The sequence below is a fragment of the Protomyctophum parallelum genome, assembly GCF_964188405.1.
Source record: "Protomyctophum parallelum genome assembly, chromosome: 8".
Lineage (NCBI taxonomy): Eukaryota > Metazoa > Chordata > Actinopteri > Myctophiformes > Myctophidae > Protomyctophum > Protomyctophum parallelum.
In genome coordinates, this window is record NC_139703.1 from 30252319 (window position 1) to 30264817 (window position 12499).

The window sequence follows — 12499 nt, forward strand, 5'->3', positions numbered from 1 at the left end:
ATAGCCTATGTTGTATTACTTTGATATGCCTAAAATAAATGTGGGTATCTAGCCTATACTGTTATAACACTGTAAGATAGAAATCTGAGTGTTATCTGAGATCTGAGTTGCTTGTTTAAATTTATAATTAAGGGACTGCACCATATTATGAGCCTATTATTTTTACTAGTAGTAGCAGCAGCAGCCTCAGAGACCCAGACGTTTAGTAGCAGTAGTAGTGGGCATTAGTGGACAGAAAATGTGTGAAAGTTGTAAATGTAATTCTTACATTGTTATATTGTTATACATGTTTTGTTTCATAAGTTGTTGCATATCTAGGCTGCTATGTGTAACTTCCTTCGTGTGAGACGAATATGGTCTTTGGGCGGTACCAGAGGACAGTTATTTTGGGTTTTTAGTTGGTCCTCCAGACCATTGATTTTAGGGGGAGGGCAGAAGGAGCTGGGAGGAAATGGGCGTTGGGAACTCCACCGATATTCCTACTCTGCATTCCTCCTCTGTACTCTTCTCTCCCAAGGGTTTGAAGATAGAATGTGTGGGAGAAAGGCAAAAATAAGCAGAGCAGGGTATAGACTTTAGAGGTAACGGTGAGAAAATACTAGAAAGAGACCACCGGTAAAGGTCACGACACAACAAAACATTATTCAATTCTCAAACTTGGAGCACTGAAAACCTACAAGGTAGGACACATCTCTTATCATCTTCATTTGGAAAACATAACCTTGTACCTTGAAGTATAGTTTGCTACATTGCTTTCTAAAGTCTAAAATATTTGCATGTGCATATGTATCTTCATCATGGACATATTGCTGCAGACTAGTGTAGCCTACAGTGTATATCTGTGAATTTGAGCGAAATGTTATAAAATGCTGAGAAAAGTACATTTATTGTATGGAGCTTTGAGAAAAGGTTTTCCTCAATGTATCATTACACCCTTTTAAATTAGAGCTCTTCCTATGGTCAGACTCATAATCATCACATTGGTTCTGTCTGTGTCAGGCAGGCAGCACACGAGCCATAATATAAACCAGATGTCGAGTGGTACCCAAACACATACCTCTCTGAGGACTCATCATTAATCCAATAGAAACAGCATTCTGTTTCCAGGGGCAGAGCTGCAGGAGAAAATATGATTGGACAACCATGTGCAAGGCACAGAATATACAGTGATAAAAACAGGATCATAAAAAAAATCTAACTGTACAATGTTGGAAAGTCATGATTTATGATGCCTGGTGCCACGGGAAAGTTTCATCTGTGGCACAGATGTAATGTAATGATGACGCATTCAAATCTTCAACACAAACGCTGTAGTGCAGTTTATTTGAAATAGAAATGTGATCCTCTCACTAATGGACATGATCTCTCTGGAACTCTATAGCTCAATCCAATGGGGCACAAGAAAACACACTTGACATCTTATCCACAGCATTAGAAAAACTTAAATAATGCCAACATCTCTGATGACTGTTATTTTCTTTTATTTTTATTTTTCAATGGTAAAGTACCTGTCTTGCCTTATTTTGTTTTGATGTATTGTCATTTTTTATCTGTTTCGCTGTTCAACCTGTGGGGTGGGGGGGTGGGGTGGGGGAAACTCACAATGTCATGTTAACAATGTTGACTATAGAGATTAAGAGAATAGATTGTATAATTAATGCATTATTTATTTATTCATTTGATGTCTTACTATAGTGTTAACTGAGCAGATAACTCATAATGTCTCCTTCATGACTTTATGATAACAAGACTTTGCATCATTTTTGGAGCCAGGATTGCAACAGCCACACTGTTTGTGTAACCATTACTCTGTATTAACTCTGGTCGCTTTAGAAAGCTTGACTTCATTGACCTTCATAGCACAACATTTTTTTTTAATCCATTATTAATTTGTGTGATGGTATATCGATAGATTATAGACAAATCTCTCTTATATAATTTATCCCAGGGAAAGGAAGTCAACATTGACACTTTCCAGACTCTCTGGCACCTAACTGTAACAGATACAGTCATCCTAACATTTCCATAATGGCATCCTTACATTTCCTAACATCAGAGGATAAAGCTGTTAAAATATTTTGGAAATACATGACTATGACTTCTGGAAACTAATGTCTTACCTAATATTCCCTGCATGGTTCATTGTTACTTTATATTCAGATAAAGATCTTGTATTTACAGTAGCCTTCAATGGTAGCTTAGGGTGGCACACAGGAAGAAGCACATGAACTTCCCGCATTCTATTGCCCACACAGAAAGCTCAAACCATCAGTATTGTATATCAGTGGTACTCAAACAATTTTCATGTCAAGGACCAAATTCATTCATTCATTCTGTGTGGAGTTTGCATGTTCTCCCCGTGTCCCCTATAGGGTAGGCACCCTCACAAAAAACATGCAGTAATCCTGGTATCTAAAACTACCTCCCCCTGGCCTGATGTAGGGGAAAGGAAGTGGTCGGAATAACGTGTTCCTTCCACGGGCTACGTCTGGCCGGAGAAACCCCCCTTTGTCGGGTGAAAAGAAGCAGCTTGGACTCCTCATGCATAGAAGGAAGCATGAGGTCAGTCCGCTGCCCCCCAGGTTGGCGGGGGAAGTTTAGCGCCCAGGATTACATTAGATAAAAAGTGCCCTTCCGGGCACAGGTCTCCACCAGGTTATCCACAGATCCGTGCAGTTAGAGGTAAAAACACTTTTCGGCCAGTTATAGCGCCACCTTGAGGCTGAGTTGAAATTGTTCATGTGGCATTTCGTCCTCGGCCTAGTGGGAATGTGGGTGCACAATTTCACGGAAATCACGCGATGTGTTCATGATTTGCAGCATTTTGTTTGAAACTGAGCACTCCTGTGAACTTTGGAAGCCAATCTTAACCAATCAGGATGGAGTCTGATAAATCTGAAAGACCCGTTTCGTTGAATGGCTCTAGAGAGACTGTGTACCAATTTGCGTGATGTTTGGACAAAATCTGTAGGTGTACTGTGCAAAAACTTGTTTTGCACAAAGCGGCCTCCTGGTGGCGCTATAACAGGCCGTTCTGGAAAGTTTGGGGCAGAGGTTCATGGTTGGCATCCAGGGAGTGTGTGTGCAAAATATGGCATCGAAAAACTTGTTTTGCACAAAGCGGCCTCCTGGTGGCGCTATAACAGGCCGTTCTGGAAAGTTTGGGGCAGAGGTTCATGGTTGGCATCCAGGGAGTGTGTGTGCAAAATATGGCATCGACCGGGTTAACGGTGGCCGAGATTAGCTGTTCACGGACACACGGACACACGGACACACGGACGGACACACGGACACACGGACGGACGGAGTGCAAAACATACTCTCCCCACATGCCTTCGGCCTGGTGGAGACAATTACATTAGAAGAAATGGGTTGCAAAATCGTGGGATAAAATATATATTTAAAATAAATAAAAAGGACCAAATTCATACATATTAAGCCAGATAACCCCCCCCCCCCACACACACACACACACACACACACACACACACACACAAACGTCACACACACACAATTGAAAAGAGTTGGTGGAATGGACCCCCATAATATAGATTAAGTACAGAATTCCACAGACAGAAACTGTCTATATATGTGGAGAGGGAGAAACCTAGTCATTCTTGTGCAGTACCTACAACATTCTCTCATTGTTTCGGTTTCTAGCTTCAAAAAAGCGCAAATCACAGATAAATTCACTATATTTTTTCTCATTTTGCCCCCTTGGGGTGCATACCGACTGCCCGGAACCCACTTTGAGAACCACTGCTGTAGCCTGTAGATGGTGTCTCCAACTACAAATGTTACAGGATCCTAGGATTGTAAAAAGGTCCTTAGGGGCTGGTCAGGCTCTGTAGATAGGATGGAATTCCCCTGTCTGCAGACTCTCTGCTGTGCCTGTAGCTTGATAGATGAGCAGAGATAGCCCGTGCAGATACTCATCAACTTGATCAAAGTGGACATGCTGACCCCTATGAGACATGAGTCTTTCTACAGTGAAGATTGAAAGATGGATGGAGCCTGCACACCATATAAAGTACAAAAAAGACTTATTTATTTATTTGTCTCACCAATAGACAAATACACAAAGAAGTATTTGTACCTTATGTGGTGTGCGCCGGTGCAGGGTCCATCCATCTCTCAGCTGAAGTCTCTTTAGCCCAGCACCAGTGTGTCGATGTGGGTATTCTACATCCTCTCTTTCTACAGTGAAGAACCATGTGAAGTTTGAAGGATCTTCAAATCATACCATATAGTGGCCCACTGGTTCTGAAACATTTTCATGTCAAGGATTCTTACATAATTATGATATGTGTTTGGCCGCAGAACCCCATTTGAAACATTATTTTTGCAGATCTATGACTATAATCTCAATGTGACACGATACGAAATCTTGTGCGGATCTGCTATTTTCAAATAGCCGAACAATAAAATAGGGCTTAAAACTGTTCCTCATTTTGGGGACACCCCCTGGAAAGACCCTAGGGGTCCCTAGATCCCACAATGAGAACCTCCGATGAATCACACAAAGACCACCAGGAGAACTCTTTCTATAAAGCCCATGTCTAAAATGCATTATATAAACATACTTATACAGCATCATCTGCTTATAACACTGTATGATTACCGTTATAAGCACATAAGTACTCTTATACAGAGGTTTTCAACTGGCCATGCATTTAGTATGTTTTTTTATCGACCACTAGTTGGGAAACGAACTAGTTCATTAAGTGACCTGGTGATCTATGATGACATCAATGTCAGTTACTGGGAAGTCGGATGTCAAGAACTTCCATAGAAAGGGAGATTGAATTTCAAGGGAAAGTGAACCGGATTGACTGGTTGAGTCTATTAGGAAATGTCAAATGTGCCCATATAATCATGCAATCGCATGTGTCTGCAGTGCTATCTAAGAGTTTAATATGGAAGGTTAAGAGAACAGAGTAAGGGCGACCATGGGAAAGGAATAGCTCCGGACGACTAGCATATGCCAGTTAAATTACTGACTGTTAAGGGCTTGATTTAATTCACCTCAAATTAACAAGTTTTATATTAATTTTAATATCCCTTCACCCAACTCAACAGTGGTCCCCAGGTTGATTCTTAGTCAGGGTGGTGGTCCCCAGGTTGATTATTAGTCAGCGTGGTGGCCCCTGGTTCATAATCAGTTGAAAACCCCTGTAACAATAATCAAAACACATTATGAAGCATTCTATAATGAATATGTTAGAAATAAAACAGCACAGTAACAACAACACATTGTTGTTGAGCTAGTTTAATTTGGTTAACCACTTTCCCACTTTCTCTCCGTCCTACAGTCCTACTGACGTGTTCCCTAGGGGTACATGCTGTCCATTTGAGACACTGAGTTAGAATGGTATTGAATCATATTAACCACATTAACTATTATGTTTGGGGAAATGTTCAAACCTTTTCTAACAAACTACCACAACAAAGTATATAGGGATTGAGTGGTTAAAGAGAGGAATGTCTTGTCTGTGTGTAGGACACCTAACTACTACCTCGGAGGAATCCACTAGAAGCCATGGTTCTGTTGCTTGTGTTCGTGACTGTGTTGCACCTGGTCACTCTGGCCATGCTCCTCATTTCCACGGTGGAGAAGGTGAGTTGTTGCACTGTGCTTTTATTTTTTCCCTTTTTTACCGCTTTGTTAAAAACAATCTGTATTGTATCATTTTTGTGGGGATTTCAAAATTATATCATGTTCCAAAACTTTAGTACACAGAACAGACATTTTCAGGTCAGGCTACCAATTGTACCCAATCAGGAGAGAGAACCCCATCACAAAGGTAATTTATCAACTTCAGTTTTAAAGTGTCAGGTAATCTTTTATTTAATCACTTCCGGTGTCATTTGTTTATATCCTTTAAGACCTCTCTCTCTCGTGATAGGATCAAAACATTATTATTATCCTGACCTGGAAATGTAATTTCTGTTTAATTAAAGAGCTAGAGAGACAGAGAGTGATTAAAATAAAGAGCACTTACCATAGAGGCCCTCAGCTTCATGTCATTTCCTGTCTCTCACCATCAAATAAAGGCTTGAAAAAGCACCCCCAAAAATACTTAAAAAACAAACACTGATTTCAACAACAAATAAGAAATATAATATTTAAAAGTGAACAATATGGAATATTTGGTTACTATGGTATCAGTGAGTAAATCATATCCACCCACCACCACGTGCATATTTTGGAACAGGGAGCTACCCTGAAACCACTCAAGCGAGGGCCAGGGCAGAACCACACACTGAGCTGAACTCTGGATACATAAACATTGTAGCAATGTAAACATTGAAAGGAAAAAATAATAAACCCACATTGCAAAATGTATCGGGTAGTAAATCCTTTCAACTCTATACTTATTGTGGTCCAGTAAGACGCACTGAGCATAAATATTTGACATTTTGAATGTAAACATAACCACATACCATATGCGTATGTTAATTGAGAAAACTAAATGTAACCTAAACCTAATCATATCTAAATAGCATACGGTACCAGTTCAAGAGAGCCACTGCTCAGTAATGTTTGTCTTTTAAACTGGGTTATTACAGTAGATGTCAGTGTTAAGCAATGTAACTACTATACCAGACAGCAAGAAAACCAGCCACAAAAATGCATCACGTGAACTTAGCATATGTGGTTAAAATACTGGAATTGAAACCCGTTTCTTAAATAATTGGCTACCTATGAAATTCAGTTGAAAATGCATGAACTTTCTTTGGATTTGGCACAATCCCAATGTAATAATAAACTTTATTTATAAAGCGCTTTTCGAAAACAATGTTTACAAAGTGCTTTACAGTTTTAGGGCTGTATTTTGCGTGTCTTAAGTACCAGGTCATATTACCTAACTTGAGTAAACTAAAGACCTGGAGGCATGATCAATGCTCTTTGGCCACTCAGAATAACCAAATGGCATTGATCACTCCTCCAGGTCTTTAGTTTACTCAAGTTAGGTAATAAGACCTGGTACTTAAGACACGCAAAATACAGCCCTTAGAGTTTTATTAGGATCCCCATTAGCAGGTGCATAGCAGCAGCTAATCTTCCTGGGTTCCACACAGAACATAAAAACATGACATTCGACATGAATGACATTACAGGACATATACATTACAGGACATATACAGGATATATAAATAAAATAAAATAAAATAAAATAAAATTGGGTTAGGGACTTGATAGCACCCTCTTGTGGCATATCTAGTCTCATATTGATGTAACTTAGAGCTGTGTGTAAGTTGATTGTATAAGCATGTTTCGTTTGACAGTGTCAACAATCAAATGAAATGCATAAAATAGCCAGAATAAGACAATAATAGAACCAAAGCATACATACATGGACATGAAAAATGAGCAACATGATAAATCTAAGGAAAGGCTTTAGTGTACAAATATGTTTTCAGATGTGACTTGAAAGTTGACACTGAGTTCTAGCTAGCCTTAAAGCCAGAGGTAGGTCATTCCAGAGTCTGGGCGCAATAAACATGAAAACTAATTTGCACACCCCCCTCCCCCCCTCTCTCTCTGCAGTCCTGGTGGGTATGGACAGATTCAGAAATCACTGACCTGTGGTACAACTGCTTTCATGATAATGCAACAAATAATTGGCTGTGTGCTGCGACAGATGAAAACGGTAAAGAACTGCGTGTTTGTGCCATTGATGTGTCTTATAGCTGACAGGGTTTCTTGCCTTCCTGCAACTGCATAGTATACTGAAGCCTATATTTTACACTTCACTCGATGGAAATAACATTTTCAGATGAAAATCAGTTATTTCCATAAAGTGCCAAGTCTAAATTAAAGCCCTCAGATATGTAATGGTTAATAATGTTCAGTCTGTTATGCCAGTGGGTTCCGTGGACCACCAGGGGTCCTTGAAGGGCTTCCAGGGGGTCCTCAGACAAATGTGTTAATATCGCATCACATCATTTTAACCATATTTTATACTTTGGATATTCAAAAATAGCCGATGTACAGTACACGCTGTAGACCGGCTATTTTTTAGAACATTTTGAAAACTCTTCAAAAGATTTGAAGAATTTGGAAAAATTAGAAATAACACAAATGAGAAAGCATTCTATAATGACTTGAACACACGTCTTCTCTTCTGGGGGTCCCTGATACAAAACATTTTCAAATGGGGGTCAAATACATATACATTTGGGGGCCATTGACATGAAAAGGTTTGAGAACCGCTGTGTTATGTTACTGTCATTCCTGCTGTCCCAGACTGGCTGCAGTCTGTCCAGGCCTTGATGGTCCTCTCCGTGGTCTTCTCTTCCATCTCCTTCCTCGTCTTTGTGGGCCAACTGTTCACCTTGTCAACAGGAGGACTCTTCTACTTCACAGGCCTCTGTCAGGGTTTCGCAGGTAATTCAAAGTTATTCACATACTCCTTTGGGGAAAATAAACTGTAAGAGTAAACACAGAGGCATTGGATCAAACTCAGATCTTCAATTTATAGGAATGGCAGCTTCCATCTACACCAAATATCGAAACAATAAACATTGCGTTACAACGCGTTGTGAGCTTGTAGATATGTTATTTAAAGGACAACTTTAGTTTTTTTCAACCAAGGTTCATGTTTTAGGTTATTAGAGAAACTAAAAGGTGAGTGTTAATTTTCTTTCATTTGCTGCTTTCTTTCGTTTTGGGGATTTTAGCAGTTTTTGACAGGGGGGCGGGGGCATTCGAGCATGGGGCTAAATATGTAATTTTTTACAAAATATTATGGCGATTTATTTTTTTATTATTTACTATAGTCCTAATAAACCCCAAGAAATTACATCTGGCCAGAAAAGATCACAGGATCTATTGAATGTGACAAACTGACATATTGAGCCTATACACAATTTACAATTTACAATTTACAATTTAGGCATTTAGCAGACGCTCTTAATCCAGAGCGATTTACAATAATCAAGAACAAAAGCATGGGAATACATCACAAAACATCACAAAACATACACAGTATAAGCCTTCCCCCAGTAGGCTACCTTCACATTCAGTAGATCCTGTGATCTTCTGTGGCCAGATGTAATTTCCTGGGGTTTATTAGGACTATAGTAAATAATAAATAAATAAATCACCATGAAATTTGGTAAAAAAAAATACATATTTAGCCCCATGCTCGAATGCCCCCGCCCCCGCCCCCCTGTCAAAAAGAGCTAAAATCCCTAAAACGAAAGAAAGCAGCAAATGAAAGAAAATTAACACTCACCTTTTAGTTTCTCTAATAACAACCTAAAACATGAACCTTGGTTGAAAAAAACTAAAGTTGTCCTTTAATGGCTAATGTTCCAGCCAAAATGTGGATGCTGGTTAACTACTTAAAACATATGCACTTAGTTGACTGGGGTTCCTCAGGGCTCCCTTTTTCCTTCTACACCAAATATCTTCTCTTCAAATAGCTGCTCTACAAGCTCACAATATTCAACATTGCAACACGTTGTGAGCTTGTAGAAATTATGACAACTAATCTCTGCTCTATTAAAACGTCTCCTGTGTGGTTTCAGGTTTCACGGCGTTCGCAGCGTGCCTCATCTTCACGTTCCACAGGAAGGACATCCTGGATTCCACCAGAGACCTGAAAACGGGACACTTTGGCTACTGCTTCATCCTCGCCTGGTCGTGCGTCCCCCTCCTCCTCGTCAGCGGCGTCCTGTATATCCACTTGCGGAAGAAGCAGTGAGACAAAACTAGATGACGATAATAAGAAGAAGGGTAATTTAAACAGGATGTGATGCTGTTTAACCACATGAACACTAGCGTCCCTATTCTGGGCGCCAACATTTGGTGAAAATAGATGATACGCATCATAACGAGATTTAGTGCTGAGACACAAAAGAAGTAGGGGGCCTAATATCCTTAGATCTCTGGGGCACTCCAGTCAATGAAGTATTTAGGGTTCAAGTGGTTAATGGTAATAGTTTACCAGCTGTCACTAAGCACTTGAGGATTTACATATCTCTTTTTAAAATGAAGCTATATTCTCTTTTTTTGCACAGTTTATTCACAAATAAAGTCTGTTTTTTTTATAATGTGTATACTGGATTACATTTTTATTCTAAAGCACATAAAAGTGAATTTACTGATGAATCTTCAATTTCATCTATAATTTCTCAGCTTCATCAAAGCTGAAAGTGCATATTTGCCTAGGAGTGGTATTCATACATAATTATGTGTTTACAGTATGACACAGTCTGATATAGAAAGATCTTGAAATAGAGGAATGGAAGCGCTGCATGGATCTGTTAGTGGCTCTTAGATGGGTGCTCTTTGGTGATACAGGTAAAACCATATAGACAAAATGTATCCTTCCTCCAAGTAGTACTGCTTGTCAAAATGTGAATTGCAGACTTGAAAAGAAAAGAATCCAAGGCACTCCGTCCTTGGTGAAAAATTAAATAGTTTATTTGATGATGAGCAAGGCAAATAAATAACAGGACCTTGATTATAGTTGATTATAGTTCTTGACAAACTTAAGATAGCCCTGCATTGTGCTATATCAGGTTCGTCTGATGTGTTGTTTAGAGGCCCGGGCCCCTCAATGTATGATTCAAATTTGAGGTAGATGCTGCATTCATGCACATTTTGGAAGCCAATCATAGCCAAATGAAATGGAATATGAAACATTTGAAAGTGAATGCTTCATGTTCATCACATGACTCCAGAGATTATTGTGTACCGATTTATGTGAGGTTTAGACATCTGTAAGAGTAGTAGAGATATTGGTGTAGTGAAAGACCGGCATAGACTACATGGATATAATATAATGTACAATTTAGAATTGCAGCTTTCTTCTTATATGTAAAATATACATATACAGAGAAAACATAGTTAGTTGCTGCGAGAGTGAGGTCTAGCCAATACCAACTCGGGATTCCTGGATCGCTGCCCTCCACAATTTCCTATACAACATCAGGTTCTTGAGCTCTTCAGAGAAAACATAATGTATGCATAACTTAGAAACAACCTATGATGTACAGAATATACAGTTTTTTGCACCTTCCCTTGGGTTATTGAGGTATAAGTAGGTGACTTGAGAGGGTCATCATAGGGAAACATGTCGGCCTTGTCACAATGCAGGTGTTTGCCAGCACAAACAGTCCAAAGGTGGGGTAATAGGGGTCCTTCAGAATCCTTTTACTTTTATTCACGTACCAGACGGTGATAGCCCTTGTGTTTGAAAGCAGAGAGAGTGGAAGGATTTCAGTATCTTCTGTGAGATTATTAATTTCCTCAGCTGTCTGAAGGTGGTACAGGTGCTACATAGCCACGTTGTCAGTGACTGTGCATGCTGAGGCATTTGAATCTGCTCACCCTCTCTCCACTGCTTTCCCGATGATCATAATCAGGAAAGGTCCTCTGCCTGTGTGTACAAAAATCCACAACCGACTACTGAGTTTTAGTGATGTTGAAAAAGAGCCTGTTGTCCTGGCACGACATTGACAGGTCTGCCTCCTCCTGCAGTATAGACCTTTGCGTCGCTGTTCCTGATTGGGCCCATTGGGTGTCATCAGCAAACTTGATGATGACACTTATTAAAGTCCTATTTCACAAATAGCTAAAATACCTGATCTACAAGCTCGTTGCGATGTGTAGTGAGCTTTTACAGCTATTTTAGCTAGTTTGATTTTTTTTTGCCTAGATGGTAATCTAGGCAAAGAATGTACTGAATAAGAATCACTATTCAGAACATACAGTAGGTGTCTCTCTTTGTATAATTCTGTATCTAATCTAAGATCTTCTCTTGGGGTGCAAGACCTTCTCCCTACCACCAAATCCTTTCTAACGAGAGGTCCGCGTCCGCAGCTATATCACTTTGGGAGTCCTTGATAGGAAAATGTGTGAGAACCCAACTCTGAGGGGCTCCGGTGTTGAGGGTGAGGGTGTTAGAGGTGTGTCTGCCCACCTTGACAACCTGGAATGTGTCTGGCAGTCAGGAAATCCAGTACCAAGGCACACATCAAAGGAGCTTCATTGGCATGTGAAAACATAGGTTTACATTGCCAAAGCAAGTGTCAAAGTATAATAAAAATCACACCTGTGTGAACTGAGTGGTGCAACTCCCCCCCCCCCCTCCTCCTCTCTCTCTCTCTCTCTCTCTCTCTCTCATTAGCAGGCAACAGTGCAGCACTATCTCTCTCTCTCTGTTTCTGGCACAACAGCGCCACTACTGGTACTCATTAAAGTCACTGACATAGTCACATACCTAGGTTAACACGGACAAGTCACATACCTAGGTTAACACGGACATTGCTGTTCCTTGGAGTGGTTGCACCACTCAAAAATGGGGAAAGTATATACAGTTGGAGGCACACACTAAGGAGTTAGTTATGAACTGAAGTCAGTCAACAGCAACCACCCACCCTCGTTAAGGTTCGTCTCTGTTTGCTTTGTGACATTCAATGTTGAATTTCCGGATTTACCTTTGTTGTGGATAGTGGAATAGCAAAGTTTAGTAATATCATATTC

At 40.0% G+C, this 12499-nt stretch overlaps 1 protein-coding gene across 1 annotated transcript; it reads left to right on the forward strand.

Moving 5' to 3' along the window:
• The first annotated feature begins 447 nt into the window (after nucleotides 1-447).
• emp3a (epithelial membrane protein 3a (MAM blood group)) lies at nucleotides 448-10066 on the forward strand. The gene is made up of 5 exons (XM_083771572.1): nucleotides 448-680; nucleotides 5501-5617; nucleotides 7553-7655; nucleotides 8252-8392; nucleotides 9538-10066. The coding sequence occupies exons 2-5, from the start codon at nucleotides 5540-5542 to the stop codon at nucleotides 9711-9713; spliced, it is 498 nt and encodes a 165-aa protein (XP_083627698.1). The 5' UTR covers nucleotides 448-680; nucleotides 5501-5539; the 3' UTR covers nucleotides 9714-10066.
• Nucleotides 10067-12499: the final 2433 nt, after the last annotated feature.